General features: G+C 42.8%; 1 protein-coding gene across 1 annotated transcript in view; it reads right to left on the reverse strand.

Annotated features, from left to right (window-relative positions):
- The window catches only part of LOC137323447 (contactin-associated protein-like 5), a 590,554-nt gene that overhangs the window by 95,056 nt on the left and 477,671 nt on the right, over nt 1-17,827 (reverse strand). Inside the window, exon 20 of the mRNA XM_067986921.1 lies at nt 10,048-10,181. Within this exon, the coding sequence (XP_067843022.1) occupies nt 10,048-10,181 (134 nt within the window). The remainder of the gene's footprint in view (nt 1-10,047; nt 10,182-17,827) is intronic.

Here is a 17,827-nt window from a genome sequence, read left to right on the forward strand (position 1 = left end):
CCCTCTTATCCCAGGAATTAATCTAGTGAACCTTCGTTGCACCGCCTCTAAGGCAAGTATATCCTTCCTTGGGTAAGGAGACCAAAAACTGTATGCAGTGTTCCAGGTGAGGTCTCACCCAAGCCCTGTACAATTCTAGTAAGACTTCCTCACTCTCATACTCCAACCCCCTTGTAATAAAGGCCAACATGCCATTTGCCTTCCTAATTGCTTGCTGTACCTGCATGCTAAATTTTTGTGTTTCTTGTACAAGGACACCCAAGTCTCTCTGGACACCAACATTTAATAGTTTCTCACCTTTTAAAAAAATTCCTGTTTTTCTATTCTTCCTCAAATTTCCCCACATTATACTCCATCTGCCACCTTTTTGCCCATTCACCTGTCTATATCCCTTTGCAGACTCCTTGTGTCCTCCCCACAGCTTACTTTCCCACCTAGCTTTTAATCTTCAGCAAACTTGGATACACTACACTCGGTCCCTTCATCCAAGTCATTAATATAGATTGTAAATAGCTGAGGCCCAAGCACCGATCCTTGCAGTACCCCACTAGCCTGCCAACCTGAAAATGATCCGTTTATCTCTACTCTCTGTTTTCTGTCCGTTCAATCCTCTATCCATGCTAATATGTTACCCCCAACCCCATGAGCCCTTATCTTGCGTAACAACCTTTTATGTGGCACCTTATTGAATGCCTTTTGAAAATCCAAATATACTACATCCATTGGTTCCAACCTTTTATGTGGCACCTTACTGAATGCCTTTTGAAAATCCAAATATACTACATCCATTGGTTCCCCTTTACGCTGCTAGTTACATCCTCAAAAAACTCTAATAAATTTGTCAAACATGGTTTCCCTTTCATAAAACCATGTTGACTCTGCCTAATCATATTATGATGTTCCAAGTCCCCTGTTACTACTTCCTTAATAATGGACTCCAGCATTTTCCCAATGACTGATGTCAAGCTAACTGGGCTGTAGTTCCCTATTTTCTCTCTCCCTCTTTTCTTGAATAGCGAGGTTATATTTACTACCTTCCAATCCGCTGGGACCGTTCTAGAATCTAGGGAGTTTTGGAAGATCACAACCAATGCATCCACTATCACTGCAGCCACCTCTTTTAGAACCCTAGGATGTAGGCCATTAGGTCTAGGGGATTTATCGGCATTATATAAGTGCAAATTGCTGTTGTTCTTGCAACTCCCAACCTCAAAATAAGCAATCTTTGCTGCACCCTTCCAAATTTTCTGCTTCCTAAACCCCCCCACCCCCCCAACTTCGGCTTCTCTAACTGAGATTGCCAAATTAGTGCCAGACTGTGTGCAATTGGAATTTAGTTGTACTTTGTGAGGAATTTTGTGCTGTTGCCCATCCACTAGAAACTGGATTGATACTATTCACACTCATTTCATGTAGGATCCATAAAGCCTACTTTCGGAGGAAACGATTATCCCGCTAGTCTGGGCTAATTCAAACCCAGGTGCAATCGGAGAAAGTGCAATACTCTAACCCAATAGACTATTGTGATCGCAAAGGAATACGCCTCCATCTAGTGGTGGGGGCTGTTACTTCATGATAGCATCATGAGAAACCATGCAGGGTGGCTTTTCCTCTGACTGTTTTGCCACTGTGGGTTGGGTTCGTCAGTTATTCAGGGCATGCTGAGACCAGTAACCCTGCTCCTAAATGGCTGACAGGGCAGGAAATTCAGTGCAACAGAAGTATTTGAATTGCTGCAGCTGCTTCAAGTGGCAGGTGAGACTTCCAGTGCCGAAGTTGTAGTTTTGTCTCGGAGTCGGAGCGGCTGACGTTATAACAAATTTCAGGTGTTTCCGTGGAGTTTCTTCTCTCTGAGATATTAGCAAGGTGGGGGCCAACTCTTAGGAATGGAAGAAAGGAGACCAAACAGGATTGCGGAGGTGGCAATGGCGATGGATGGTCTCATCTGATTGTTTAGTGTCATTAGAAATGGAATAAGCTCCTGCTTACAGTGTTTCCTTTTCCATCCTCCTAGATGTTCAACAACAAGCAGAGGAAGAAAGTCAAGAGAAACCTGATAGCTGTCCTCACTAGCCAAGTCCTGGGATCTCACTTATTCTAGCATCAGACCAGATACACTCAAGCGGGAGGAACTGCTTAGTGATTCTGAGGGAAGGTCACATGGTGGTGTAAAGAGCACCAGTGACAAGGAGGAGCTGAGAGTGGAGAATGAGAAGAGGCTCACTGACCAGAGGCTCTGGAAATGGCTGCCCTCTGCTGAGAAGCCTTGGGACCAGATTTCAGAGGCCTGGTATTCAAATGAAAATGCTTCTGGAGCATCAAACAAATGTATAGCCAATGAAGATGGTGTCCCAGAATGTGCTGCAGATGGTGAATAAGTTGGAGTAGTTCACTACCCCACCATGAGGGACTTTGTAAAGTCATTCAGTCAACCCTGGAAGGTGTGGCATCTCAGGAGATATTTGTGGCATGAAGGGCAGCTAAGGACTGGAAATGGCAGCTGTGAGTACTCGCATCGATGTCTTGGCAGCCAGACTTGAAAATACTACTTCTCGGGTCTTCAGAGACTTGAGTGAGTCTTCTCTCTCACTGACCATCTGAACCAGTGCTCAGCAAACAGTGGCCTGGTAGGTGTGGGAATGCATGATGACTTTGTCTCTCAGGGCAGTGGCACATTTGTTCCCTCCTTCCAGACCGCTCCGATGTCTGCGCATTGAGAAGGCTAGTCCTTCTAGCACCACACCTTAAACAAGGGCCACCTCAGCCCTTCAAGGCTCCTGCTACAATGCAGCAGCCTACCAGCAAAATAGATAAAAGGCAAGTTCAAGAGTAAGAAATATGACAAACGACACAATCCCTGCTTATTGTGAAACTCATCATAAGTGCCAGTAAAACAGGTGGAGTTGGAGGTGAATGGGCACTGGACATAGACAAGGCAATAGGCAAAGTAAGGCAAGAATGGACATTGCAATGTAACTACATTTACAGGTGAAGGAGGAGGTCAATGGATACTGGGTTTAGAAGTGATTACACACAAAGAAGGAGGAAAATAGATTTCTTTAACACTACAGTTAATTTCAAACTAGATTCAGAAGTACAGGTAAACCTGCAAGGTGTCAACCATGGCGCAGTGGTGGCACTCTCACCTCTCAGTCAGAAGGATGTGGATTCCAGTCCCATTCCAGAGACTTGAGAACAAAATCTAGGCTGGCACTCCAGTACTGAGGAAGTGCTGCGCTGTCGGAGGTGCCGTCTTTCGGATGAGGCATTAAACCGAGGTCCTATCTGGCCTCTCAGGTGGACGTAAAAGATACCTTGGCGCTATTTCAAATAAAATGTCATATTCTGAGAAACCTTAACAAAGTCATAAAAGGGGAGCTTTTTAAAGCTACTCTCAAGTGAGGAAATCATAGTTCAACCTGCAAATTCAGATCTCTTCAGTATATCAGCCGGTTCTCCTCTTCTTGTTGCCAGCTCCTCAGATAAGGGCATTCCGTATGGGAAACACATTGATGCCAGTAAAGTTGCTTGTGGCAAAAAATATAAAAATCGGAACAAAGGCTCTTGGGGACACAAGTGCCAGCAGAAAGAGAAAGAAAACAGACCAGAAGCTGCTAAGAATTGGTTCCTATTAGTGCTAGCAACTCTTGTCGCACTTCCATTGGTGGTAATTAGAAATGACAGGCACCTAAAATAAAGGTTGGAAAATTATGCACAAGGCATAGTTGCATCTCTTCTTGGTAATTATCACATCATTTGCAAGCACCCACTGATTTCAGGTATGGCCGACTTCTGTTTGTCACCGAAATGTATGTCATGCGCAAAATGGGTAGAAATCCAGTCATGTGCCTCCACCCTTTCCTTCATGCCATTAAAGCCTACAATTTGGCACACACGGGTGTTAATGAGAGGAAAGTTAGCTTGCCTAATTTTGGCCCACATTGTGCCAATCCAATTTTCACAGGAACATTTAATGCAATCATAAACTTCATCAAGAAAGCAAACACAGTGATCAAGGTGCGTATTAAGTGTCTTCTGATCTACAGGAGCACACCATTAGATTGTGGTGAATCACCCTCAGAACTGCTCAGAAGTTACAAGGTAAACTGGCCATGAATGAAAAATTTGATTCACTCAGAGGATTTAGAAATCATTAGGAAGAAGCTGGTGCAGAAATACAAAAAAGTGTACTGTGACCCTCCCTGAGGCTAGCAATCAAGTAAAACTTCAGAATCCCAGAGATCAAACAAGGGGGTTGATTTTCTGAATGCGCCTACAGGTAGGAAGCCTCACTACACAGCTGTGCATCTTGTGAAATCATGGGTGCATTGCACATGATTTTCCATGCATTAAAATTAACAAACAGAATATCCTGGGCAGTCCAACTTCGATTTCCCGATATGCACAGCCAGTGGGGAAATCTCCCTGCTGGTAGCGCAAGGCTATCTGCAGTGAAAACCAATGCAGTGGTGAAACTCAAACATCTCAGTAATAATTCTGTTCGGTGAGAGTTGTCAAGAAACCAAACTATTTGATTGAAATGCTCTCAGAAAAAAAATGAGTGATACAGATTCGTCTCAAGAGAAGTGCTGGCAGCCTTTCTTCACACCAATACACTGGATTAGAAAGTTTGTTCGTATAATACTTAAAGTTAGTAATTTGGAAGGAAAGAAAAGGTGGGTGCATGCAAGATAAAGGGCCTGATTTTACCAGGCCTGCGGGTTTCCGGCGGGTTGGGTTTCGGGAGCGTGGTCAACACGCTCAGTGAAATTAGTGGGTTGCCCGCGCGATCGTAACAGGCAATCCACTAATTGGATCCAATTACCTGCTCCTCCGGGCTCCGCGCTGCTGGTCTGCGCGTCGGGTGGGCTGCGCATGCGCAGTACGATCTGTCAGCTGGAGGCTCTCTAGTTAAAGGGGCAGTCCTCCACTGACAGATGCTGCAACCAATAGAACACATTACAGCATGGAGCAGCCCAGGGGGAAGGCTGCTCCCAGTTTAATGATGCCTCACCCCAGGTATCACCAGATGGGGTGAGGAGGAGGGGGAGGAGAGAGCTCCTCCACCCGGCGGGCGGGAGGAAGCGGCCTGCCTCTGCCACCAAGAAGGCCTGGCTCGAGGTGGCAGAGGAGGTCATCTGCACCACCAACATATCGCCCACCTGCATACAGTGCAGGAAGCGCTCCAATGACCGCAGTAGGTCAGCCACAGTGAGAACACGTAGTCTTTCCCCTACACTCCGTCTGCCACAACACTGCCCCCACCCCACATCTCCTTCGGCACCGCCAACACCACTCTGTCACATCACCACTCATACCCACTCAAACCCCATCCTCATCTTACCTGCACCTACTCACCTCGCCAGTACTCACCCCGCCACTAACACGCAACCCAATCCTCATATAATCTCATGGCTCTATCCCATACACACCCTCTCGTGCATCTCCCTCACGGCCAGCCTCACTCAACCTGCCACCACCTGTGCTGCAGCCACAGGGCATGCATCACATATGTGCAGTAGGCAGCGTAAGGCAAACGTGTCGTGAGCATGAAGGGGGTGCACAAGGGTGTTTGAGGGTTTGTCATGGGTGTTACCTATATTGAATTTCAGAACAACTCACATCACACATCATATTGGCACCACCACCGTCATGTCTCCGCGAATCCTGTCTGTTTTGTGCAATAATGCCCTCTCCTGAGGATCACTATGAGGACCCACCACTGATGCCACCCATTGTGTCACTGCAGAGTAGGTGCAGGTGTATTTGCAGGGCTCTTCCGCGCAGACGACTGAGAGACATCGGCCGTGTACCCGGCTGCACCCTGGAAGGATGCGGAGGAGAAGTTGTGGAGGGCAGTGGTGACTTTGGCAGCGACAGGTAAGCAGATGGTGCTGGGGCGAGCCAGGAGCAGCTCGGCATGAAAGAGGCTGCAGATGTCCACGACAACATGTCGAGTGAATCTGCGCCTCCATGTGCACTGCTGCTCAGAGAGGTCCGGGGAGTTGCGCCTCGGTCTGTGGACCCTGTGGCGAGGGTAGTGCCCTCTGCGACGCATCTCTCTCTGCGGTAGCCCTCCCTCCTGCTGTACAGGTGGATGTGTCACAGCACTCTGTTGTGGAGCTCCACGTGTCAGAGGTGGACGGCGTGGATGGCGAGGCTGGTGATGCTGTTCGCCCTCCGAGGGGGTCATGACTGCAGCTACGATGGCCCCCATCCGCAATATGTACATCTGAGGGGGTCCGCAAGGTAGGCACATGTCTCCGGACCCCGGGGTGAGTGTGCAGGTTGTTGACTTTGACCGTCAGGAGGGGGGTGGTGGAGGCCACACTTTGTCCCAAGTGACAGAGCGGCATCCTGCAATGGGTGAGGGTCTCTCCCCCCCCACCTGTCAAATGGACCTTTGCAGCTGCCACAGGCTGACGGCTGCAACACGTCCAGTTCAACAAGGACTGTTTCCCCCAGTGTGTGAAACAGTCCCATGTTCCTCCAAAATCACACACAGTCCCTTAATCAGGTCAGTTAATGATTTAATTGCCTGCGGGATTCCCACCAGCGGGGGCTACGCACGCACCCCCGCACATCATCGGGGAACCCGGAAGTGGGCGGGATCGTGACGCGATCCGGTCATGTGCCTGGATATCGGGATTTTCGGGGCCCCCCCCGCTGGAAACACACACGAAACCCGCCGGTAAAATCGAGCCCAAAGTGACCACACACAAAGTTGGTTTGAATTTATGATTAAGTTTCAGAAGCAAAGCGACTTACCATTAATACCGATGAGCTCAAGAAGTGCAATGCGGAATCATAAAGTAACATGATGTCAAATGGGCACTTGAACTACAATACAATCGGTGTTGTTGAACTACTTAAAGTTTGTTCAGAAAGAAAAGCTTAAACCAAAAATTGGGGGATATGTAGTGATAGCAAAAGAACAGAGTAGTGTCAACTAGCGATGGGAATTGTTACTGAAGGTGTTCCAAATAAGCGTGCGAGGGTAAATTTTCCTCTCTGGGTGCCCAGTGGATGCCTGACACTGGCAGTGTACCTGGAGGTGCAAAGCAACTGTCAGGGGAGAGGATCCTGCTATTTTCCTCTCCCAGGACATTTGCATGGGTCTAGCGGCAGAAAGCAGTGCAGGTAACAGGACTGCAGTTGCAGGCTTGAAAGGTTTGCGGCTGATCTCCTGTTGCCAGCATTGGGGCCTTCTGGCTGTTAATGGAGAGCAGTAATCAAAAGATCCAAAGATTGTTTGGGTGAAGAGATGGAAAAGTAAGCACCTTGCCACTAAAGATCCTTGCCTCTTCTACGATCTTTGGCCTGTCCACGGGACTTCTGCAGGCTCCCCAATGCATGGAGGTCCTGGTGCAAGCTCTAATGCCAGGTTTCTTCAGACATCCCTCCGCTGGGGCATCCAACAGTCTGCTGATGAGGAAATTGAAGCAGGAGGCCAGGAACACCACTTCCTGCCTCATTAGCATTACAAGGCTCGGCCTGCTTTTACTCCGGGCGCAAGGCAAGTCACGTTATTTTGGGAAGCCGCAGGAAATTTCAGGCCAACGTACTGAGGAAGGAGAGCTGATGTAACCAATCTTTGCCCATTTTTCCTCTTTGCTCTACCCGCAAAATGAGCATTCACCAGGTGCATCGAAGAGGAAACTCCACCCTGCTGCTTTGAAGGCGAATAGTCAGCTGTTGTGCCTTGGAACATTTTACTAAGTCAAAGGTGCTATATAAATGCAAGTTGTTGTTGTTTAAAATCCACTTCATCTATAAAGGGCATGAGATCATCTATATAAAATAACAATAGAAAGGCACTTTAAATATTCCCAATAGTCCCATAATGATGCAAAGATTTTCTTGTTCCCATTTTTAGCACCAACAAGAATAACCTTACATTTTCAATATTAACTGCTATCCCGCTGTTCACTTGCACAGTTGTTGTCTTTCCAAGCCTGTTTAATCTGTATGCCTCTCCTCAGGAATGCATCATTTTCCCACAAAGCTTGGCATGATCTACAAATTCAGGAATCCTACTCACAATACCCTTGTCAAGATCATTAATAAATTCTGTGGTAGAAATATTGGTCCCAGACCTGAGCTTCAGGAAACTCTGCTGATCACAGCTACCCTAATATAACTATTATCATTGATAAGTACTCTCTGGTTCATATTATCTACCCAATCATTATTCAGTTTACATCTTCCTTCTTTGAGTTTCTACTTTGATCTCTTGCATGGGATCTTTTAAAAAGCTTTTCAAAAATCAAGATATAAAAGATCAATTATATTACCATCATCCACTAACTCTATTACATCCTCAAAGATTTCCAATAAATTTGTTCGGCATGTCCTGCCTTGCATAAACCTATAATGCCTCGAATTTATTAGCATAATTCTCATTGAATCTGAAATATTTCCATTTCTTAATAAAATCATTTTTGTCCCCATTTTAGATATCAGACTAACACGACTATAATTCCAAGGATCGTGGTTCTGACTTTTTAAAGCCTGAAATAACATTAGTTACTTTTTGGTTTTCTGCTGCCTTCTGTGCCCAACAAGCCATGAAAAAAATGCCCAAGGCTCCTTACTTCATTCCTTCAAATACTCCTGAGTGCACCTTTTGCTGTTCGACATCACCATCACACAAAGTGCAATCACCAATAGCCTTATTGTACCTTAAGGTAATAGGCTATTAGAGTCAGCTATTTGATCTAATCACCCTAAGTCAATGGTTTGCAAATGTCTCTGAGTGGGAGACCATCTGCCAATATTGACCACACCTCTGGAGACTTCCTGTCCTAACTTCCCAATTAAAAGTTTTCCAATTAAAATTAACAACATCCACTGGGCTGTATTTTACCTTTAATAATTCACACTAGCCTTTAAGCTGTACTAGCAACATTGGATCAGATCATGTCTACACCATTACTTAACTGACTTCAGAAAATGGAACAATTAGATTTTGCGTTGTATGAAAGCCAAGATAAGGCCATTGTTTGATGAAATATTAAGCATCCCTTTTCCCCAGTAAGTTCCATGCCAGACTCTGTTCACTGGACTATCTCAATCATGTGACTCGCTCACTCCATGTTCCTCAGGAATATCTTCATTAGTGGCTCTCTGAACCAGTATAGCTATATAAAATTAGTATTGGAGTTGTTTAAATTCATTATCCTTCTCAATCCTAAAAGGATAAATTATTTCTATGCTTCTCTGTACAGTTACTATGTACTAGTAAAGCTTATGAATGTGCATGCTTTAACATGAAAGCTCTTATCTAAGTTCTACATACATTATTTTTGTAGTATAATGAATGCTTATTATCGTATGCAGAACAGCCTGCACATCACTCAGCACAGATCAGGGATCTAACCTGGGATCATTTGGTCTGTAAGGTTCAGAGATGGTGGCTTTTTCTCTGTACCTTCAGGGGACTCTCCTTTTGTCATTTTTTTATATTAAGTAGCATGGTTACAGGGTGCAAGCAGCTGAAGGCAGCTGTCACATTGATAAATGTCTCACAAAGCCAATCTTGGCTGTTGTTGAAAGCACAAAGGCTGTGAGATTTAATGTTTGGGTACAATGGGGTAAACTACAGGAGCCTTCCTGTAGTTTAATCATTATCTGGAACATATTTCAACAACTCTGGATCAGCAGGTGCCAGTTATTTCTATTTTTGAAATTTGGATTACAAAGGATAGAGCTCCAGGCAACCACACTGCCTGAGAGAAAGTTTTACCGTCTTAAAGAAAGAAGGAAGGAAGGAAGAAAAGAAAGACAGACTTGTATTTATATAGCACCTTTCACAACCTCAATACATCCCAAAGCACAAATTCAGTGCATTTAATTACTTTTAGTGCACTAACCCAAGTTGCTCACCCTTCAGGTCTGCCTCAATTATCTGCCGCAAAACCCTAAGGATTTGGAGATTGTACAGCTGACAAAAATAACATCTTATATTATATGAATAACCATTGTATTGCTGAAGCCTGTGGGATCAAATATTCTTTTAAAAATTGTACGACTTATATTATGCATTACCTGAATGTAGACGTCCTTCCCTTCTCGATCGATTTTGACACTGTGAAGCTGGCCATTTGCCCAGTTTCTGGTATCAATGCTGAAGAAAACAGGATCTTTATCATTATCCAGTTTGTATCTTATTTGAAAACTCCCTGGAAGGAAAGAGTTGATTGATTTCAATTGAAGAGAAACTATCCGATTAATAGAATAAACTTAGGTCAAAATTCAATTACCACATCTGTTTTTGTATTTAAAAAGCACAGATAATTATGTTATAAAAACCCAATGCACAAAAAAATGAGTGACATTTAAAATATTCAGCCTGCTTGCTAATATAAAAAGATCTGTCATCTCTGATACTGTAAGATAACTATTTTTAAAATATTTTATATATTTTATATATATCATTTGGCATCTTAATGTGCTTTTAGTTTCCATATAAATGATTTTTCACACTAATAACCTACTATTCAATATTAATATATTAGAAAGTAAAATGTTCAACCACCTTAGCACATTTATTGCACTACAGATAATAAAGTATAGCATGCAGTAATAGTGTCCCTTTAAAATATAGAACGCATAATAAAGTACCCCCTTATAACTTTTTCATATGGCACTGAAAGGTGAAAGTATCATCAGTGGCAGAATGGTGCTTCAAGGCAGAATGGTGCTTTTAATGTTTTGTTCAGCTGTAGTAATATTCAAATGATTGATGAAGAACAGTACTGCACTGAAAGCCCAAAGCAGCCCAAGTTTGGCCACTTGAAGTCTATTCAGGAAGATCTAAATTGAGGCTGCTTGAGAGTTCATGTTCCCTTTTTGAAAATAGCACACAAATGCAATGGGACAAATGGATTTCTGTTTGCACTTGCACCCATTTTCCATACTTCGTAGTAGTGTACATATATATGACTTAATACGATCTTACATGGTTCATTATGAAGCTGTGACAACAATACTAAAGGGAATTAATTTTTGAAAAACATTCTTAAAAGTATTTTCATTAATATTTGCTGATTGCTCCCCTGATAACATAGCGGCATGGTATTAAGCCAGGCCAGAAATTCCAAAACTCGATTCCTAGTTTGTTCTGAGTTGGCATTGCAGTTGTGACGTTGGGAAGGTAAAGAATCAGCCAAGGTTCTGGCTTGTGATCGAAATCCAATAACCACCACATACGTGGATATTAGGTGTGGTCAGGATCTGGCTCAACTGCAATAACTTCTGTGATCGAATGGCCAACACTCACTGTCTAGGCTCATACAGGAAGGAAGGTGCTTTGTTGAGGTAACAGAGGGAGGACAGTGCTAGTGGAACTGTACCACAGCGAGAATCAGCACCTTCTGGAGAAAAAGGAAGACAAGAGACGGGGAAAACCTCGACAGTTCACCTCAGTGTAGCTGGATTCCTGCTTGCTGGGGAAAGTACAAATTAATTTTCTCCTGAACTGGCAGTTTAACGCAAAGGGGAGGCCCATCCAGTGGCCTTGGTTATTGAGATTGACACTTATCTTGAAAGAATATTTATTTCTGAATGTCAAGGTGGCTAAGAATCCCTATTTATAATATATATAATATTTATAACAATAATTAGCCCAGAAATTACTGTTTGTGTTTTACTATTAGGATAAATATTTGTAAAATAAAATTTTAAAAGATTATGGGAAAGAACAGGAAAATGGGACTAAGTGATAACTCTCTCAGAAAGCTATTTTAATGGAGACATTAAATGGTTTAATGCCTGGTTTAAAATAGCGAACATACAAATACCATATGAATGTATTTTAAATAGCAATTTCAAGCCTATTTTCTTTAAATTCTGAGGGCTTGAAATTCTTCACTCTGTTAGGCAATGTACCGACAAGTGAAATAAGGGCCAGCCATCAACAACATTGACAGAGATACGAAAACATGGGCACATCAAAAAAGCCAGATCCAGGAATCCAACTAACACAATAAAATATCCAACTGCAGAGCAAACATCAACCAAACACCATGTGAGGCAGCTGGTGACACCACTAGCTGACAACAGCTGAACATAAAAGTCACAGAATGAAATTAAACAGAAGTAGATTTTTTGGCATTTGAATTATGCTGCTTTTACTGATGGTCCAAGAAGTTCGCATTCTGCCTCTTTAAAAGTAGACAACACCTGAAGTAATTCAAGTTATTATAATATTATTATAAAAATAGAAAACCACCTTCCTTGCTTTGCACCATCAACCCTTTTGTCATTTAATCACTCCCTACCTCCACCCTATCAGACACCTTCCCTTTTGTTCTTTCCTCCCCTCCCCTTCCTTTCCTCCCCCAATTCCCTAGTCTATACTTGCTTAAAAACTGTTTAATCTTCAACTTCTTCCCGTTCTGACGAAAGGTCATCGACCTGAAACGTTAACTCTGTTTCTTTTCCACAGATGCTGCCTGACTCGCTGAGTATTTCCAGCATTTTCTGTTTTTACTTCAGATTTCCAGCATCTGCAGTATTTTGATTTTGATAGTGTAATATTATTGGTTACTTTGGCAATTTAAGACTTGAATTAAAAAGTGCTTTGTATAAAGCTGATAAATCGTTCTTTTTCTATGAATGAAGTATTTCGTAACATATCATCAGCCTCGGGATTAAATCCTGACATTTTTGGATCTGACAGTACGAACTGAGCTGCACAGAATATTATTATGTTCACTTCATCCTCAGCACAGTGTGAAGTGTAATTGAAATAATTGGGCAGATTCTGCTCTGAGCTATCATTTAGTGGACAGGCTACATTTGGGAAGTCAGTATCATGATAGGGGACACAACTGAGATTGCAGCAATTAAATGAGAATAGGGGGAGGGAGAGATGGGGATGTGGAGGAAAAGTACTGCTGGTGAATAGAATAGTGTCAGCCTGGCTCAGTTGGTAGCACTCTCAAAGGGTAATTAGTACTCCAGAGACTTGAACATAAAATCTAGGCTGACACTCGAGTGCAGTACTGACGGAGTGCTGTACTGTCGGAGGTGCCATCTTTCAGATGAGATGTTAAACCGAGACTCTGTCTGCTCTCTCAGGTGGACGTAAAAGATCCCATTGCACTATTTCGAAGAAGGGCTGGGGAGTTCTCCCCAGTGTCCTGGCCAATATTTATCCTTCAACCAACATCACTAAAAACGGATGATCAGGTCATTATCTCATTGCGGTTTATGGGAGCTTGCTGTGCACAAATTGGTTATCACGTTTCCTACATTGCAAGTGACCACACTTCAAAGTACTTCATTGGAAGTAAAGAGCTTTGAGGTTGTTAAAGGCGCTATATAAATGCAAGTCTTTCTTTCTAACACCTGTTTTAGGCAGCCTCCAGGGATTTGTGAAAAATTGTCCGACCCAAATTGGATTGGGTATAGTTCAAGCGGCTTTGAGGCACCTGGATATTTAGACCATTGGTTACTAGGAATTGTGACACTAGTTTCGGTAAATAGAAGGAATTTGTACTTTTGTTGAAAATATTTACCACTTGCATGCGGAATATGAACGTATTATGATTGAGTTAAGTGGTTGAGGTATCTGCGGGTGCAGATCTATTAGTCATATAGTTTGTTGTATTATATTTGTTTTTGTGGTTCAGCACCATGAAATTGGTGCTTTCTGGCCTCCTTCCGTGCACAACAAATGGGCGCAGCGAGATCCAATTTCTCCCCCTTGACGAATCCCATTTTCCTGCTCATTATCCATACCCTTTAATATTCCTCTTTTTCAAACAGCTGTCTAATCCCCTCTGAAAAAAAAAAGATTTATAGACTCTGCTTCAACAACTGTTGGTGGCAGAAAATTTCACATTCCAACCACCCCTCTGTGCAAAACTTTTTTTTATGACTTCCTCTGGAGGTAAAGAGGATATCCATCAGCAGAAGAATCTCCTTCATGGCCTTACTGTCATTGAAATTCAATGATGTCTCCAGACTTCCTTTATTCCATTGATAACTAAAATGGCACCCCATTGTGAAGCCTTCAAATCTGAACCAATTCGTAAAATTTATCAACCATCCTGAAAAACTTCTGTCTGCATACCTATTATAACAGCAGAAGGACATTCTGTACAATGCTATAAATACAGTTATCGGGCAGTTTCCTTCCTGGAGCGAAGCAGGTGCAATTCAAAAAGCTTTAATGGGTCGGGTTTAAAAAAATCTGTCGCTAATGGATGTTAGGAAAAGTTCTCATTCAGCGAGGAATCAATTGATAATAACTTAATACATGGCTGGAGCTGATGATTTGTGGTGCATGAGCACTATTTAGTTATAAACACCTCGATTTATTTTGCTCACCAAGACTTTCTTATTGAACAGTGTTGTTAAGCCATCAGAAATTACTTTAACAAGCAAAATCATATTGGTGGCTACTACTAACATCCATTTAAAGGTCAGCTTTATTACACACTTAGTACCAATGAATAGTGGTTTTGGCTCAAAGTTGATGCAAGCTGTGTAGTGTAATTTAGATGTAAAAGTCACCTAAATTAAATTTTGATGAATGGTGGAAAACCACTAACAGGAGACAGTTGGGTATGAATTAATCATAAAATCATAGAAAATTTACGGCACAGAAGGAGGCCATTCAGCCCATCGTGTCCGCGCTGGCTGAGAAATGAGCCACCCAGCCTAATCCCACTTTCCCACATTTGGTCCGTAGCCCTGCAGGTCACGGATCTTCAGGTGCACATCCAGGTATTTTTTAAATGAGTTGAGGGTTTCTGCCTCTACCATCCTCTCAGGCAGTGAGTTCCAGACCCCCACCACCCTCTGGGCGAAAAAGAATTTCCTAATTTCCGCTCTGATCCTTCTACCAATCACTTTAAATCTATGCCCCCTGGTTATTGACCCCTCCGCTAAGGGAAATACGTCCTTCCTATCCACTCTATCTAGGCTCCTCATAATTTCATACACCTCAATCAAATCACCCCTCAGCCTCCTCTGTTCCAAGGAAAACTACCCCCAGCCTATCCAATCTGTCATCATAGCTAAAATTCTACAGTCCTGGCAACATCCTCGTAAATCTCCTCTGCACCCTCTCTAGTGCAATTACATCCTTCCTGTAATGTGGTGACCAGAACTGAGCGCAGTACTCAAGCTAGTGTTTTATACAGTTCCAGCATAACATCCCTGCTTTTATATTCTATGCCTCGGCTAATAAAGGAAAGCATTCCATATGCCTTCTTAACCACCTTATCTACCTGTCCTGCTACCTTCAGGGATCTGTGGACATGCACTCCAAGGTCCCTCACTTCCTCTACACCTCTCAGTATCCTCCCATTTATTGTGTACTCCCTTGCCTTGTTTGGTCTCCCCAAATGCATTACCTCACACTTCTCCAGATTGAACTCCATTTGCCACTTTTCTGCCCATCTGACCAGTCCACTGATATCTTCCTGCAGTTGACAGCTTTCCTCCTCACTATCAACCACACGGCCTATCTTAGTGTCATCCGCAAATTTCTTAATCTTCCCCCTACATTTAAGTCCAAATTGTTAATGTATACCACAAAAAGCAAAGGACCTAGAACTGAGCCCTGCGGCACCCCACTGGAAACAGCCTTCCAGTCGCAAAAACACCCGTCAACCATTACACTTTGCTTCCTGCTACTGAGCCAATTCCGGATCCAATTTGCCACATTCCCTTGGATCCCATGGGCCTTAACTTTTTTGACTAATCCGCCATGTGGGACCTTGTTAAAAGCCTTGCTAAAATCCATGTCTTGGATGGTTGTGCAAAAATGGGCGATTGTGAATCGGTGGCCTGTTTTACACTCCGCCCGATTTTCTTTTCATTGAGGTCAAATAGCTTGAAAAAAAACCTTCCAAGAATATTATGAATTAAGAAATGTTTTTAGTTGCATATTTCTTCAATTCTACATTCCAATATTTCTCTTTAGAAAGCTGCAGAAATTGATTTTCTGAAATATATTAAAATGTTGGGGTAAATTATTGTCTTCATCAGGTCATTTTAACAAATGGAAAATTGTGGATATGTGAATCAGGGAGCTTTTGAATTCCCAGAAATTAAGGCCTAGAAATTATTGTAATAATAAAGGGTGAACACTTAATATCTTCATCTGACATTGCTCGCTCACTTAATTTAGTGGAGGCATTAACCCATTTAAAGTAATGGGTTAACACCTGTGCTGGATGCTGTGATGGGGATTGTAAGCTGTTTATTCTGGACAGATAAAATAAGGCAAACAAATTGGTCTTCCTACCTGTATCAATTTTGTGATTTTATGTTCCCTTCTGCGTTTCCTGTGTCCAGTGAAGGAATATTGTCTGTTATCACAAGGAAATATTGGGAACATTTGCTGGTCCCACCACTAAATTGTTGGGATTGATGAGAAGTAAGTTTAGCACTTGCTGACATATTAGGATTTCCTGAAGTCGGCCTAATTATGCAATGACAGTGAATTGTCAGCCCAGATTTGGCCTGTCAGTGGGAACTTGCTATCATTGTGGTCACTCACTTGCTCTCGTGCTTACATTCCAGCAAACAACCATGACACAAACGCCGTTCATAGGCCAGCACGAACGAATTTCTACCCCTTACACTCCTATCTGCTCCTACTCACTTATGCTCTTTATATCACTCAGTGGGTGCACCACGTGATACAAGGAGTGAGTGAGAAGGAACAGATGGGGTGGCAGTGAGGGAACAAGAATCTGCTGGCCACAAGATCAACTCACTTCCTTCCTTAGGAACAAGAGTCCTGAGAATTTGAACAGAGTGGTACCAGATCCAATCCCTCTACATCCCCCACCTCCTCCACAAGTGACAAAAATTTCGATAGAAAGCAGGCAGGAGTGGACAGCCACTGAATTATTGGATGTGACACGAGGGGGTAAATTTTAACATACCGGCGGGAACTCAGCGTGTGAGAAACCCGGAAAACATTTTCATGCATTGTCTCGAGCAATTGCGACTCAGTTGAAGGCCCTTAATGTGACCTCCTTCATCTCAGTCCCTTCATCTAAGTTATTAATATAGATTGTAAATAGCAGTGATCTTTGTGGCACTCCACTAATTACAGCCTGCCAACCTGAAAATGACGCGTTTATTCCTGCTCTCTGTTTTCTGTCCATTAATCAATCCTCTATCCATCCTAATATATTAACCTCGACCCCATGAGCCCTTATCTTATATAACAACCTTTTGTGTGACACCTTATCGAATGCCTTTTGATAATCCAAATATATTGCATCCACTGGCTCCCCTATATCTACCCTGCTGGTTACATCCTCAAAAAACTCTAATAAATTTGTCAAGCACAATTTCCCTTTTATAAAACCATGTTGACTCTGCCTAATCATATTATGATTTTCTAAGTGCCCTATTACCACGTCCTTAATAATAGATTCCAGCATTTTCCCAATGACTGATGTCAGGCTAATTGGCCTGTAGTTCCCAGTTTTCTCTCTTCCCTCCTTTCTTGAATAGCAGGGTTGAATTTGCCAACTTCCAATCTTCTGGGACCATTCTAGAATCTAGGGAATTTTGGTAGATCATAACCAATGCATCCACTATCTCTGCAGCCACCTCTTTTAGAACCCTAGGAAGAAGGATATCAGGTCCAGAGGATTTTTTGGCATTTTGTCCCTTCAATTTCTCCAGTACTTTTTCTTTAGTAATATTAATTACTTTAAGATCCTCACTCGCATTAGACCCTTGGGTTCCCCACTATTTCTGGTATGTTTTTTGTGTCTTCTACTGTGAAGACAGGTACAACATATTTATTTAACATCTCTGCCATTTCCTTATTCCCCATTATAATTTC

This window comes from Heptranchias perlo, chromosome 7, assembly GCF_035084215.1.
Source record: "Heptranchias perlo isolate sHepPer1 chromosome 7, sHepPer1.hap1, whole genome shotgun sequence".
In the NCBI taxonomy this organism is placed as follows: Eukaryota; Metazoa; Chordata; class Chondrichthyes; order Hexanchiformes; family Hexanchidae; genus Heptranchias; species Heptranchias perlo.